Below are 17024 nucleotides of genomic sequence, written 5' to 3' on the forward strand. Positions count from 1 at the left end.
TTTTCGTTATAATAGATCGAAAACTATGATTTTTTTTCCAGATAACGTTTTTGTTTCTGTTTTTGCCAACCAAATGTGTTTTAACGTGTGTCCACAACTATTGTTTCCGTTTAGTTTCATTTTTTACATAATAATTTATCACAACTTTTCAACTTAATATGACAACATATTTTAAAGCTATCTAGATATCATTTGGTTTATTTGTAAAGCTTTTATTAGTTAACCCGGGCTGAACCCGGGTTGCTTAGCTAGTATATGATAAATGAACTTGATGTGAAGTTGTGGTCAATGTGCCTGAGATTATAATCTAGGGATAAGTATCCCGAAACGCAGTCAACTAATGCTCAAAAGTTATTGTGTGCACGAACTTTAGGTCAGCTTTATTGCATTCAGGAAACTTGTTCAATAGTCCTATAACATGCAAAAGTGACCGGGTCAAAAGTTAGTCGGTCACCACTTTCACGTTAACCCATTGACTGCTTACATGGTATGCACACAATAACTTTTTGGGATTAGTTTATGCATACAATTAAAAAAAACAGATTATTTTTTTCCTAAAAAAAAGATGTATAATCGTAAAATTTTAGAGAAAAACAACTCATGATACATATGTCAAATATCAAAAGCATTTGATATTTGACATAGAGCAATGCTAGGTTAACAAACACTTTACAAAAAAATGTGTCATGTGAGGTGGTCCAATCAATAATGAGAGAGAATAAATAGAGAATACATGGACATGATTTGATTGGTGGAAAAAATGTTTGTAACAATTTGTGTAACATTCATGATTTTTGACTTGTATTAAACGAGATTAAATGTAATTTGATTTCGCAATTAAGTGAAATTTTAGCTAAATTGACCCGTTAATGTGACGTGAACTTAATTTAATTTATTCTTGGATGATGAAATGACTTGAACGCTATTTGACGATTTTAGTACGTGTTTATGCTAGTCGAGATTTTATAACGGTATTAAGTCGGTATATGGCGTAACCTGACGTTTAAATCAACTAGAATTGTAATCGGGTGATCCATGGGTCGACCCATGACCCACACAATGACCCAACCCTATCCAAAGCTCCCCCACCTAATCCAACTCTTACACTTTTCTAACCCACACATTCTATCTCTTTCTCTCACTATACTATACTAAATGCAAGACCATTTTTCTAGCTCCCTCTCTCTCACTAAATTCTTGGATAATTAATTGTGATTCATGTTAGTTTTGTAATCATCATTAATATCAAGTAATCATCATCTCAAAAGTTGAAAAGTCAAAGTTCAAGAAATCTTCTTAAATTGCTCAAATTCGGGTTTTGATCTTGGAGGTGATTTTTGTAAGGTAAATCTAACTCAAAAGCATTATTTTATATTTATAATTATGTTTCTAGTCATATGCAAGTAATCTTGGGTCAAATTGCAAGTCAAAATCCTTTGTAGTCGAAAATTAGGGTTTTAGGTTGCAAATGGGCCAGGACCGGATTTCTTGAGATTAAGAGTAAATCTTAGAATGGATTATGTTTAAAATCGTGTTTATAGTCTAATAAATTCATTACATGGGAAAAATTCAGATTAAATCCATTTAAATAAAAAATTAGGGTTTCAAGTGAACAAATGGGTCAAAATCGGATTTTATGCTTAAATGTTGAAATGAGTCGGATCCGTGGGATGGGTTATGCTTAAGTTTATGTTATTAATCTAAACAGAAAAATTCTGGTCGAACTCGGGCTTAAAGCACAATTAAACCGAATTAGGGTTTATGACCTTGTAATTAGGTCAAAAATTCAATTAAGTATGAAAAATAATAAAAATGTGGGATCTGGATCGAATTGGAAGAAGGTTTGGGTTTGTATACGTCAATTTCAATTATAAGAACCTAAAAACAAGTCTAATTTCAACACAAAACGAATTACAAGCTGCGAATTAGGGTTTTGTATCAAGAAAGTCAAGTTTGACCAAAAGTCAAACTGCGTTCTTCCCCTATTTTTGATGAGGAACATTCTTGGAGGGACTATTTGTTTTCTTTTTCATACTAAGTTTTAGGGGCTTTTGAATAATTAGTTTTTAGTTTATTAATTATTAAGTTTCATTGTTATAATTTCCCTCTATAAATAGGGGTTAAAGTTTTATTAGTAGTTAGTTTTTGATGATATAAAAAGTTCTTTTCTTTCCTCCCTATACACAAGTGTGTGTGAAATTGCCTAATTATCGGTATTCTTTTGAATCAATGGTTATTAGAAGAATTAATTCTGGGTATTCTTAGAATCAACAGGTCCAATTATTTATCTTTTTTTTTCTCGCTGCGTCATTTGGTATTAGAGCCGAAAATCCTGATTAAGATGCCTCATAGTAATGATCTAATCTATGATTATCCACCGATGAATACAAGGATGATGAATGGTATCTTTGGTTTGGGTGTAGTGATTGTCCATATGATGAGAAGATCGAAGAAGAAGATTGTTGGTGCATTTCCGGGTGACAACATCATTATAGAAGTTTGTCTTGAGCCTATTGAATATATACTTTTAATAAACGTTAAGTTTTTGCATGTTATAAAGTCAAACTCGAGTTGGTCAAACTTGTGTTGACTTGGTCGAGCTCGACCTACTCGAGCTCGAATGGTCAGACAATTTAGGTCTGGTCCATCATTCTCGAGGCCCGACTAGTCCATTAGTTTAGTATAAATAGAGATTAAATATTATGTTTAAGGTGAATCTCTCAGTCGTTTTCGTTTTCGTATTTTGAACTTGGTATTTTACTTGTAATTGCATTTACTGAAGTAATATACGGTTCTAGTTCATATTCATATTCGTGTTGTTGATTGCTTTTGTATAAGAATTTCCGCACTTATATATTAGTTACTTAATCTCGTTGATCCGGTGGCAAAGGGACTTTCAATTGGTATCAGAGACACTGGAGGTATTCTATTGGTTCGGGGTTAAGGTTTCAGCAACAATTAAGGTGTCTACACTCGATTCTTCAAGGTTTTCGGTTTAGACAAACTTCAGACGCTCCACTCGAGATCGACCAGCCCAAGCTCGACCCACTCAAGCTCGACCAACCCAAGCTCGACCCACTCGAGCTCGACCAGCCCAAGTTCGACCCACTCGAGCTCGACCAGCCCAAGCTCGACCCACTCGAGCTCGACCAGTCTAGAACTCGACCTATTCGAGCTCGACTGTAGAAAAACGTGTTGATTTTGTTTTGGCCATAACTTTTAAACCGTGACTCAATTTTTGAAGATTCAAGTGGCCACAAATTCGTAAAAGAGTCTACTTTCCAGTGGTTATGGAAACATATTTTCAGCTTGACCCATTCGAGCTTGACCTGCATGAGTTCGATACCTCAAAATCTGATTTTATGCTCAGGTTTTGTGTTTATAAATACGTCTTTTGATTCTTGGTTAAGTGATTTTGTTTTTAGAATTTGCAATCTTGATTATGTTTAGGTTCTGAACTTGTCTGAATATTGAACTTGTAAACTCTTTTGAGTTTAGATTTGATTTCTGTTAATCGAGTTTTGGACTTGTAAACTTGATCAACTTTGGATTCTAATTTATCACTTTTCCAATTGTCGAGAACTTGTAATTTTGATTTAGTCTTGGTCTAAGCTTGTTGGAATATTGAACTTGTAAACTCTTTGAGTTTTGGTTCGATTTCTGTAATAAAGCATTAGACTTGAAAACTTGATCAACTTTAGGTTCTAAATTTAGACAACTCGAATCAATGACGGCTAGAGGTCTATCCTTTATAGAAGATTCTGAGAAATCTTAGAGGGAATTCAATACCAAGAAAAAATGTTGTTCTAACAAGGAGCTACTAGTTATCTTTTTACTTTGTATATGAACCGTGTCATGATGTTGTTCTTTCAAGGAGCTACTGGGTTATCTTTTGATTGTATATGTGAATCATTGGGTCATGATGTTATTTTGGCAAGGAGCTACTGTGTTATCTTTTGATTGCATATGTGAACACTGTGGATGAAGATGAGAGTGAGAGATGTGTTATAAACTAAAACAAACATATAGGCTATTTTAAGAATTTTGTAGAGAAAATGGGAGGATAAAAATTTAAAACTTCTATGTTTTTCTAAGAAAAATTCTTGGATGTTCGTAGCAATGAAGATCATTGGTTTTGACAGGGTTTAGTCATGGTATCTTTCTGGTTTTGAATGTGTGTGACATGTATCCGACCTAGTTTTTTTTTTTTTTATCAAAGGCGCCTGATTATAGATTAGGTGATTCAGATGAATCAGATGAAGATTGAAGACCAGGATTGAAAATTCGTGTAAACTATTGATGATCGTTTCTTAGCAGGTGTTTGAGATTTTATCGAGGAGCTTTTGTGATAAAGTTAATCATTTGTAGCCGAGTAATTGAAAATCAAACCTTTATCTTATGCCAATGATATAGAGATGATTAATCCAGTAACTAGTAAAAGGGTTGCAGATTAAGTGGTTCTCTATTATTTTGGAGATGCTTACATTGAGGGGGAGATTTGATACAAAAGACTTCAGGTGGTTGGTGGATTCGTGAAGTTACATGACAAAGTCAAACGCTATTGGTTGAAGACATGGATCTTGTGAGTGTCGCATATCTGAAATTCAAATTACAAAATTTCTTATTGTTGTGAGAGCTGATTAAATTCAATGCTTATTGTTGGAGATTCAACTTCTTTATCATATGTCGGTTAAGCTTGAAGATCAAAATAGAATGAGCGATGTTATTTTGCATAATGACTGGAGTGATGACATCCGAATTGCATGAGAAGGCAATGATGTCTGTATTACTTTGAAGTGATGATGTTTAACATGATAATATTGCTTGGAGCTTAATTTGGATGTTACTGTTCAATAAATCTAAGTATTAGATTTGTTAATTGTCATAAGGATACAGAGATTTTGCAGTTTGAAGATCAGTGTGCAGCGCATAAAGATCAAGTCTTACCAAAAGAAGACATAATATTATTAGTTAACGAAAATTTGTTGATTGCGGATTTTTTAACTAATGATTGTCAGAATTGATAGCAATAGTCAAGGAGTGCTTGCTTGGGCATTTCTGTTACTATTTCCATGCATTGCAAGTGAAGACTTTGAAGATTGATAAAAACTTCTAAATGTTGATGTCAAAGGGGAGTCTGTTGGTGCATTTCCAAGTGACAACATCATTATGGAAGTTTGTCTTGAGCCTATTAAATATGTACTTTTAATTAACGTTAAGTTTTTGCATGTGATAAAGTCAAACTCGAGTCGGTTAAACTTGTGTTGACTTGGTCGAGCTCGACCTACTCGAGCTCGAATGGTCAGAAAATTTGGGTTTGGTCCATGATTCTTGTGGCCCGACTAGTCCATTAGTTTAGTATAAATAGAGATTAAACCTTATGTTTAAGGTGAATCTCTCAGTCGTTTCCGTTTTCGTATTTCGAACTTGGTATTTTACTTATAATTGCATTTACTGAAGTAATATACGGTTCTAGTTCATATTCATATTCGTGTTGTTGATTGCTTTTGTATAAGAATTTCCGCACTTATACATTAGTTCATATTCAACTCGAAAAATACCCAAGATGCCGTTTTTGTTCATCCAAATCTGCGCAGTTGCAGAAAAACAAACGGCACGGATTCGTTCACCGTTAGATCGCTCTAATTTTTGGATATGTTGTTCAAGACTCATTGAAGCACGGTTTGACTGTTGGGATTTCCAATTCGAGTTTTCCACAAAGATTTATGATTTTCTGAAGTTTCTGCAGTTCATGAATCTTGTTGCTGGTGTTCAAGAAAAGATTTCTCTAGGTGAGATTGATGACGTTAATGATATGCTTCCGTTTGATCCCGGTGGTTTCCAGTCAAAACTCGAGGACGGGTTTTTGTTAAAGAAGGGGAGAATGATGAGGAACATTCTAGGAGGGACTATTCGTTTTCTTTTTCATAATAAATTTTAGGGGGTTTTGAATAATTAGTTTTTAATTTATTAAATGTTAAGTTTCATTGTTATAATTTCCCTCTATAAATAGGGGTTAAAGTTTTATTAGTAGTTAGTTTTTGATGATATGAAAAGTTCTTTTCTTTCCTCCCTATACACAAGTTTGTGTTAGTGTGTGTGAAATTGCCTAATTATCGGTATTATTTTGAATCAACGATTTTGAATCAAATTATTTATCCTTTTTTTCTCGATGCGTCAATTTTGCTGCCCAGAAAACCCATGTTTCAGAACCACCGTCTGCCACGCCAGTAGCAGCGTCAAAGATGCTACCTTTTCTGTTTCACCGTCCCCCACTCTAGCAACATCGTCCAAGACGGTCCCCTGTAACCCTCAAATAAGGTGTACGCTAGCTAGACACTCCTATCTTCTGTTTTACGCCCACCCAAACGCTGAAAGTCCCATTTCCAGACCACCGTCTGGGACGGTGATCACCACCGTGTGACACGCTGGCCGAAACTCCTGCCCACCGTGTGGGACGCTTCTTGAGACGTCTTGGACGGTGATTAAGTTAATAAAAGACGCATAGGATGATTGTTTGATGGATTGCATGCTAGGATTTGGACTTGGGATATTCTTGGATCCGTGATTGATAGATCCCGCTTATGGGTTATGCTTAGGGTCATTTACCATCTTTTGAACTATTATTTTGTAAAAGTTTGATGGGCGTGCTCCTTATGCATTATTCTCGATCTGATATTTGTATTTGAATGATTTGTATGGATTTCCAATCCTTTTAATGCATGTAGACTTGTCTCTACTTAATTTCCATGTCATGTTGTGCTTAGTATGTAACTCTCGTGATTCCGCCTTGACGGGGTATTACAATTTGTTTGTAATATGTTTGTCATCTTAGAATTACTCTTTTATTTGTTTACTCTTTGAAGTATATAAATTTGCCAAACTCTCAAAAATTTGATTATATGATTATTGTGATATCAAACAACATAATCAAATCTAAACACTATTTTTCAGCTGCACGTTTTGTTACGGCTGATTATGATTCTGATTATTCAAAACGCATAATCTATTTTTAATAAATAATCCCAAACACCCTTACGTCTAAGTAAAATTATGGTAAACATATATTATCATATCCAATCTAACATATCATCACACAACTTGGTTCGAATTTACTGTATGATTACAACATAAACGTCATATGCAACAACAAAAAAATTAAATAAAACGATAAACAGAAGTTAAAATCAACATGCAATTTAGTTTACGATAGTCTTTATTACTAGCTTGATTATATATTCTATGAGAATAAGATAGTCTTTATTACTAGCTTGATTATATATTCTATGAGAATAAATTAGGTTTAGAAGAACTTACATATAGAATTTATACTTAATAATGTCGGCTTAAGATTTTTAGAGACTTTAATTAAGCAATAATCAAATTTGGGGCCTAATTCATTAACATATAAATTAAAGTAAACAAAATAAGCAAATAATAAAAGAGGTAGCTCTACTTATTAAATTGAACTACTATTAATAAAAGGGAGTTGATTTGCTCAAGAAAAAAAATACTATGCACAAGGATTAAATTATCAAATGACCTTCAATGCCCATAATCTTATTTTTATTAAATCCCCTTCCACTTATTTAATTTGACCTTAATTTCGTACGTATAGATATATTATTAGTCCAAAGAGTAAATATGTGAACCCTATCATAACCCTTTGATATTGAGAATCACATTGTTGGAGGCATCACTGATATGATCAAATATTTTATTCAGTTTCAAGTCATGAAGATTTTGTATAACTATTTCTTGATTCACGTTGCTCTAGGTTAGTGTTAGGGTTAGATTTATTAATCCTAATTTCAATTCTATAAATATTGCATATTCAATATTACTATTTTATTAATGATTTCATTTAACTCCTTATATATGTATAGATAATTGTTGATTTATATATATATATACTTTAATTTTATTGATAATACATATATTATATTTAAAAAGTATTAAGATTATTTACTTAAAGGTGATTTAGCTGTTTATAGGACTACTGTCATTAGATTCATATGTTATGGTTTTGGCCACACTTTATGGTTGGTTAAGTTAACTTGTTTTTTTTCCATCTTTTTTTAACGTTGTAATATATAGTTTGCTTTGTTTGAGAAAATAGATTAAATCAACCTACACCACTTGACACCGCCAATAACACCATCACCGACACCACTAGATCGTCTTCTCCACCACCGTCGCGCATTGCGCGGGTACCATGCTCGTAATATAGTATATATATAGATTAAGGGTAATATATTAGTAATAATACAAAATAACTTATCATATATATATATATTTATTAAAACAGTAAGAATCCGAATGATTTTGGATACTCAAAAATCTCAAACCTATCTTATAATATTGCCACATAGGATTATAGTCTATGTGGCCTCTTTATACTTTTTTAACATTATTTATTTAATTATATATATATATATATATATATATATATATATATAATATACATGATATAAATATTTTTATAAAAAATAGTTTAATATTTGATAAGTTTATATAACGAAAATAGAGTCTAGATCTTTTCTATGCAAGTCTATTTTATTTAATATGAGAATTGAGATCCAATAAGATCTATTGAATATGTTAATTTGAATAACATGTATTTTTTAAAATATTGTCACGTAAGACTTTTTTTATGTAGCATCTCCATATTAATTTGAATTTTTATTAAATAAAAAACTATTAAAAAATTGCAAATGCCCTACTAGATTCGATGTTTATAGGCAAAGATAATACCAAATTCTATACAAATATTTAAAATCTTTGTTTACGTATACAAAATATTTTTTTATATCAAACTATGATTACGCAAAAGATTCATTATTTTTTACTCTTTATTTTTTATATTTTACTTTTTGTATTTTATTTGTTCTTTATTAAATTAACATCCTCTTTTGTTCTATAGTATTTTTGGACTTTTTACTTTTTACTCTTTATTTTTTATATTTTACTTTTTGTATTTTATTTGTTATTTATTAAATTGACATCCTCTTTTAACTATATTAACACAAAACTTTGATTATATATCTTTTATATTTGATGCACTTTTTTTTTAATCATGTAGGTTTAGAAAATAAAACTTTGTTTTTTGTCAAATAATTGATCCAATTCAGATAATTACATGTGTTTGGGGATTGTAAGGTAATTGGGAAAGACCATGGTGGTTAAGGCTGTAAACGGTTCGGTTCGGTTAGGTAGAAATATCGAATCGTTTTTCGGGTTTTGGTTCGGTTTGGTTAGCTAGAAATTTTGAACCGTTAATTTTGGTTATCCGAAAAAGTCGGTTAATTTCGGTTTTATTTTCGGTTAACCATTTATTAAAGTTATGCTAATATAAAGTTTAAGTTTTCAATTATAATAATCAATTTACATTGTATTAATTAAATTTTCTATGTATAATAGGACATTTAACTACATTAGTATTTTGTTTTATAAATAAATATACATTACATCTAATTTTGAATTACTTTTTTCTATGCAATGCAAGTTTCTATTTAAAAATATCACGATTTACTACTTAAAATGTCTTTTATATGATAGTATTAATATTTTAGATAAATATTTTAAACAAACTTAACAACTTTTTTTTAAAAAGAGTATATATATAAAATTACTTAGAATATTCAAAACTAATCATAGATTGTGAAAGGAAATTAGTAAAATTGTTAATATTTTAGGCAACAAACACAAAAATTTAGCTAAATAGATTTGTAAATGATATATTCATGTAATACATATATGTGTAAATATACATATATATGATTATATGTAGGTATATAACAAAATTCGGTTAACCGCGGCTAATGAATATTGAAAATCGTAACCGAACCGTTACACATCAGTTTTTTTGTTTTCGGTTTTTTCGAGTTTCGGTTTTTTCGGGTTTCGGATCACGTGCTTCGGACCGGTTTTTCGGTTTTCCGGTTCATTTCTTACCCCCCTAATGGTGGTTGACAAACCAGTGCTGTTGGGGATAGAGGTGCACAAAAAAATCGGTTAACCTAACCGACCCGTTCAAAAACCGGTTACTAGCCGATTTGTACTGTACCAGTTATAAGTTATTATAAACCGTAGATTAGTAACCGATCATCACTTTCAAAACAAGAACAGATTATTAACTGGTTATACGTTAACTGGTTTTTTTTATACTAAAATTAACCTATAACTGGTTAAGCTATATATTATTAATAATGTTTATAATATTTATATATATCAACACCACACTGTCTTGTTTCCATCTTTCTGCTAGGTTTTTGTTTCATAATGCTATTGCTGCTAGGTTCGGCATGTTTATGTTTTTGGATCAATTAGCTTTCTGTTTAATGTTCTGTCTTGTTTTTGTTAGTTTGATGCTACTGCTGCTACTTTTCTAGTTTCTATTTTAGTTGGTTTGTTTAGTTTGCTTTTGCTACTGCCGCTGTCTTGTTTCTGTTAGTTTGATGTTCTGTTGGTCGACTTGTGCCTACTAGCAATATATTATGCTTACTGCTACTACCAAGTATATTGCACCTTGTTCTGTTTAGTTTGTTTACTGAGTACTAGTTATGCTTACTGTCCTGTTTAGTTTTGTTATATACATTGCACCTTATATATTGTTTCTGTTGTGTTTATGTTATAAATTCTGCTGCCATTCGATCTTTGTTAAAGTTCTATATAGTATTCTCCTTCAATTAATAATAATCGAAAATAGGTTAACCTACTTCGGTTAATCGGTTTTTTTAACCATAATCGGTTACCCTAGTTAAAGTTTTTCCATATACTAACCGGTTATTAACCGATATAGGTTAACCGTTTTTTGAAAAAAAAATAACCGGTTTCGGTTACTAAAAAAAATAACCGCAACCAGTTAACCTATATTTGCACCTCTAGTTGGGGAGCCTTTCATCGAGAAGAAAAAAGAAATCTTTTGTGACACATTTTTTTTAATATGATTTTTGTTAGAGGACGTATTTATTTGATATATTTAATATGTATTCAGTTTCATAGAATTTATCCAAGTGTCTATGTCTTCATGTTTTTTTTTAAAATTTATTTTATTATATACGTCTGTTTTATTTTTTTTCCATGTTTTTAGAAAAAAACTAAAATATTAAAAAAACGATAATAATTAAAACATTTGTAAATAAAGATGTTTGTATAAACTCTTAGTGGATATTTTTTAACATCCGCACATCGTACGAGTATAAAACCTAATTTGAATATAAATTAATTAGAGTAGATATGTCCAAATAATTTAACTTTCCATATATGTTTAGTTTGGAAAATGACATTTCCACGTCATGTGGGGAACAATCCTACTCATAGACTACAAAATGAAGTTGTATTTTTCCATTGGAGACAATTATTATTTTCGAATTTTACATATATATTTTCAACTTTCACTATTATTTGGCTGGTTGAAATTATATGATATTTTGTCTAGTTCTACATCAGACCGATACTGATGACCTTTTGAAACAAATGTCTTTTTTTTTTCCCCTTTAATTATTACTTAATAAAAGTACAATCTACATATTGAGAAAATGAAATATCAACGGAATTGTGTGTGTAAGTACAGTAAATTATATATGTAATCAAAGGTTATGTTAATTGTCGTCAAATTATATCTGTGAGTTGTGTGTGTCTTGTGAAAGTAAAATGAACATTCATTCATATATCACACTCACTTAATGATAATGTTGGAATTCCATTATCCATTACATATATATGTATGTATGTACGAGTACTTTTTTATGTTTGGTAAGAAAAAAAAAAGGAGCTGAGGGACCTTTTATCGCATCTATTTTAGTAAAAGATCGAGATAATGTTGAGTAGAATTGATCGAGCTTCAGTTGGAATCTTATCTGTAAAGAGTGTATATGGTACGGATGGGCCGTTAGAATAAGTTGTACCTCAAGCTCATACAGCGTAAACCACACCGTTCTACTAGATAGAAATTTTGGTTGGAGAGCACGACGGGAAAATTAAGCAAGTAGTTAGTAACTTAATTAGTGGCGTGGCTTTCTTAAGCTCAAGCTTATTGGGTGTTATGAATGAGCTGGGTGTCTATATATATATATACACAACATAAGTTCTATATATATACTAATATACTAGTACAAAATACAAACAGAGCAGATTGTTAGATCAATGTCTTGTATATATATTTTTGATATTTTATTTGATGCTAGCTAGCTAGTGTTTTCGGTTCTCTTAAATTCCTGAGTCGGTAAGTATCACTAGCTAGTTTTAACTAAAGACTTTTATGCTAGCTACCTAGCTAGCTAGTATGTAAAAGTTGGGTCCCTCTATTCCATATCCGAATTATCATTGGAGCAAACTTCCCCACTTGCAACTTCATATAGCACTTCCAGCCAGCAAATTAAGCAATTCAGTATTAATTAGCTATTTAGTTTCAACACATATTATACATGGAGTGGGATTGGGAAAACAAGCATGAAGAAATATATATGATGGCCTCATCAAAAGTTATTACAAGTAGTACTCCAACGAAACTACAACCGACCACATGGAAAGAAACCGATGGCTTTTTTAGTCTATCGGGCGTTGATGTTGGTGGCAGCAGAGGGTCGGGCTCTGATGTGGGCTACAAGTCATCAACGAAAAGCTCAATCTCGGCTTCAACTGGCTCTTCGATCATCAACAAGCAGGAGAGCATTAAAGTTTCACCTGGTGGATTTGGAGATGTTTCCAATTACACTTGCAGCAAAAGTAGTAATACAGATCAGTTTGAGATCAGTTGTCCAATATTATTGGAGGCTTTAGGTAGCTCTAGTAGTACTGAACCATTTATCGGTTTAAGACTTGGCAAGAGGACTTACTTTGAGAATACTTTTGCTGCCACGAGTAACTCTAAAACAACATCTCTGACGACAGCAAAGAAAGCAAGATCATCATCATCATCATCTTGCCTGATGAATCCTATTCCGCGTTGTCAAGTGGAAGGGTGTGATCTTGATCTCTCATCTTCCAAGGAATACCATCGGAAACATAGAGTTTGTGAAAACCATGCCAAGTTTCCTAGAGTTGTTGTAAGCGGTCTTGAACGTCGGTTTTGCCAGCAGTGTAGCAGGTGATCCAGCTTAATCTGAAATATCGTTTTCCATGGCTCTACCTCATATAACATGAAAAATGTTGGTCTATTTTTGTTCGAGTTTTTCACCTGATGTATAATTATTGGTTTTTAAATGATTGGCATAGGTTTCATAGTTTGTCAGAGTTCGACGAGAAGAAGCGTAGCTGTCGTCGACGGCTTTCTGATCACAATGCACGACGCCGGAAGCCACAGCAGGAGACCATCCAGTTTAATTCAACAAACCTATCTTCAACGATTTATGGTACTATACATGATTTCTTTTGGAGTTGTTCATTATTATGTGTTGTCATATCTTCTGATCACAGAGGATTTGGTTTTTAACAACAGTGTATGACATGTATTTTTGCATCTGGTATGTCATTCCCAAATGTACTTAATTGACATATGCAGGTCAAAGACAACACTTGAGTTTTGCTTTAAACAATGTCCCTGTGGTTCAAAGTAGACCTGTTATAAGTTCTACATGTGAAAACTCATTGACCTTCACTAACTCGGTTTCTAAAAGGAAAGCCGACAAATCTGGAGTCCTCGCTAGTGTATCTCATTCACTCGGTGTGCAGTTGCCAAATGCTGTAAACATGCCTACTATTGCTTTCAATAAGCCAGTGCCTTCCAAGAGAACCAAAGTTGAGGTCCTTGATCAAGGTATGTAATATGTTTTCTAGCTTATTTTACAAGTTCTCTGTATGATTACCGTGTTACCTCAGAGTTGTCATATTATGCGTAAAATATTAGTAATGAAATCAGACCAAAACATGAAAATTCATAAACTGTGACAACCAAAATTGTTTTATGCATGACTCTTGGCTATTACTAAGTTTTGTGATGTTTGACGGTTCATACCAATAACCAGAAGTGGCAAAATGGGTGGTTTTGATGGGTTAGGTAACATATCAAAATGTGGTTGGTTCAAAATTTGGAAATTTTGCAGAGGTAGGTCCACAACACTTTTTTTTCCCCAAATCCTCTAAATTTATCTTAAATACTATGTAGAATACAATCACTCAAAATTTATTATCATTATTATTATTATTATTATCATTATTATTATTATTATTATTGCAAAATTACAATAGTAATCTAATATTTTGAATAAAGTTGTTAAGGCCGCCTCTCCTTATAACACCCTACTTCTAATCCACTTCTTCCACTATTCATCACTTCTAGACGCACCAAGAACACCCTCTCCTTATAACCCCCACTTCTTCCCCTCACATCATCTTTTCGGGCCCCACTTTCCTTCACAAAACGTGCGTCTAATATTAGAAGTAAGCACCAGACGTCGGTGTAGACGCGGCTGGTGCTTATAGCGTCTTCACCTTTTGGTGCGTCGGACACGGCCAAGACGCAAGGACGAAGTATTATAAGGATCGGCCTAAGAGGTTGTATGCATTACAATTACATGTTAGACAGCTTTTGACCCATTTCTTTTAAGATTTATTTGACCCAATAGAAATAAGTACATAAATCAAGACATTTATATTAGTTAACCTGATTTTGAGATGACTTCTTTCCAACGCAGGTTTCAAGGAATCCTTGTCTCCCAATGTAGACGTGCTCGACATTCGTCGTGCTCTCTCTCTTCTGTCAAACAACTCATGGGGTCTGTACGAGCCAGATTTAACTGTGCTTGACCAACCCCATCCCTTGCATCCGGATAATCCGGCCATGGTTCCACACGGAATGCAATCTGTTCCTCAAAGCTTGCCACTTTCATCACCAAATTACTGGCAAATTGAGCAACAATCCATTGATCCCCATATTCATGCCTTACCTGCCAAGCCCAGCAATCCATCCAACAACCAGTATCAAGAATTTCAGCTTTTTAATCGCTTTTATTCCAACCCAATGGATGAAATTCTGAAACCTCAATGACTTCCAATATTTAATGGTAAGCAAGTTCTTTTATCAAATCAAAGATTTTGTGTGATTAGGTGTAAGGACCCAGAGCTGATTTTTAGGGCTTGCCCTCAATAATTAATCGTAGATATTCAATAGTTCATGTGTGATTAAAAATGTTTTGGTTGAGCATATTGCATACTTTTTCTGTAGTCTTAGCTTGTAACTACATCTACTTATTATCAGTCATGAAACTACCTTGCTAAGGCATAACTTTTCTCCTCTTTTCATAAATTCCTATTATTTCTTGAGTACTATAACATGTTCTAATATGCTTTTGGTGGCGCCGTGATAATTAGTGCATCTGTGTCCTTAAATGTACCACTTAACCGTGTCATATTAATCGTTGTCACACAACTTAAACGGCGGAAAATGGGCCCCTCTGTTTAATTGTAGACATTGTAATCGTGATCAAGAGTTCATAAACTAGAAACCATGGTCCATAATGTCACGGATCGTCTAGTTTAGCCAAATTACCTTTGGTCCCTTGTTCACGCAACAGAGACTTGATAGGTAACTTTACGGGCAACCCCATATGCAATTGTTAGCTCTTCAGAAGAGGTGTATGACGTTACTCAAGACGGCCGGGGTAGTCGGTATGTAACCTAATGTTGTTTAACATACAAACTTAAGACCTGTCGGTTAATCAGTGCAACTTCCAAAACATTTGGACACTTATATATATCATGTATGTATAATTGAACACAACTGAAAGATATGGGCAATTGGAAACATGATCACATGTATAACATAAATGCATACTGTACATATCAAGACAATGGTAAGGTTGGTGCCAAAAGCTGATAGATCATTAAAGATTTGATGATGGTTGAGACCACTATCATTGTCGCATTCAACTCCACACATAATGTAAGTGGTCCTTAGCTGCATCATGGTGCAGACAAAGTGGTGATCAGATCTTAGCATGTTCTTGAGTTCGACAAATCAAGAGTTTGTCTTGAACAATGAATCCAGAGAGGCAAGCTTTCCAAAACGTGACTGTCTATTTGGTGTCATGCTCGACTAACCAGCTACTTCAAATTTTAGATCTAGCACAAAGTTTTTTGTTATATTTATTTATCTTTTGTAAAGCAAATAGGAATATTGATTAAGATTATGTTAGAAAATCTTTGTTTGATACATTCGATTTGGCCATGTTAAAACCACAAAGTAGTTGACCAAAGAACTTTGTCGAGTTCATTGGTCAAGTAACTTATTTTGCATTAGTACGATATAACCAAAGAATAATGTGGGAAGCTCATAGTCTAGGTTCACGTGCATTACAGGTTGGGCTTGGGGCGATTAAACCAAACTGAATATGAGACTTTTGTCGGGAAAATATTCATTTACTCGTATGATATATCTGTTGTGTTATTGTCATTTCAGATTAACGGAAAACAATAAATACGTGAATCTTTTTTGGCAACCCAAAAAAAATCCACTTATTTGGTAAGTTTCAGGTAGCTACACAACTTTAAGGGACACATAAAAATATCGTAATTGACCATATGTCATGATTCATAAAAGTTGGTTAATTGATATTCAATTGTCACCCTGATTTTCCTAAACACGTCTCTCAAAAGGCGTAACCCTATCACCCCTATTGACCTGGGTCGCCTCAATAGATTTGTCTTTAGAAAAGTAAAGATTAATGACAAGAAAGTAAACCTTTCTATATATCCTAAGAAAGGATTGAGATTCTTTAAAGTTGAAACCAACTTTATTTGTAAAGTTGAGATTCTTGAACTTTATATTAAAATTAAAAGTCAAGATTCAAATATGAGTTTTAAATTTTAACCCTTCATTCTAATCCAAAAGTCATGATCAACATTCGGGACAGCCCTAGATATGATTACTATAGAGGGCGTCTTCACTTAACTTCATGTCACGTCCTCATTACACATAGCTCACTCACTCGACCCTTTCTTCACTTTTGATACTAATGTGGTTGCACACACATCACTCATTCACACCTACCCCTTATATCACTGGATAGTGAATACACATTAAA

General features: G+C 33.1%; 1 protein-coding gene across 1 annotated transcript; it reads left to right on the forward strand.

The window, feature by feature from the left end:
* The first annotated feature begins 12428 nt into the window (after positions 1-12428).
* Positions 12429-16155, forward strand: LOC122598515 (squamosa promoter-binding-like protein 11). The gene is made up of 4 exons (XM_043771107.1): positions 12429-13090; positions 13219-13355; positions 13505-13759; positions 14637-16155. Exons 1-4 carry the CDS (start codon positions 12429-12431, stop codon positions 14987-14989), a joined length of 1407 nt encoding a protein of 468 aa, XP_043627042.1. The 3' UTR covers positions 14990-16155.
* Positions 16156-17024: the final 869 nt, after the last annotated feature.

This window comes from Erigeron canadensis, chromosome 4 (assembly GCF_010389155.1).
Source record: "Erigeron canadensis isolate Cc75 chromosome 4, C_canadensis_v1, whole genome shotgun sequence".
Taxonomy (NCBI): domain Eukaryota; kingdom Viridiplantae; phylum Streptophyta; class Magnoliopsida; order Asterales; family Asteraceae; genus Erigeron; species Erigeron canadensis.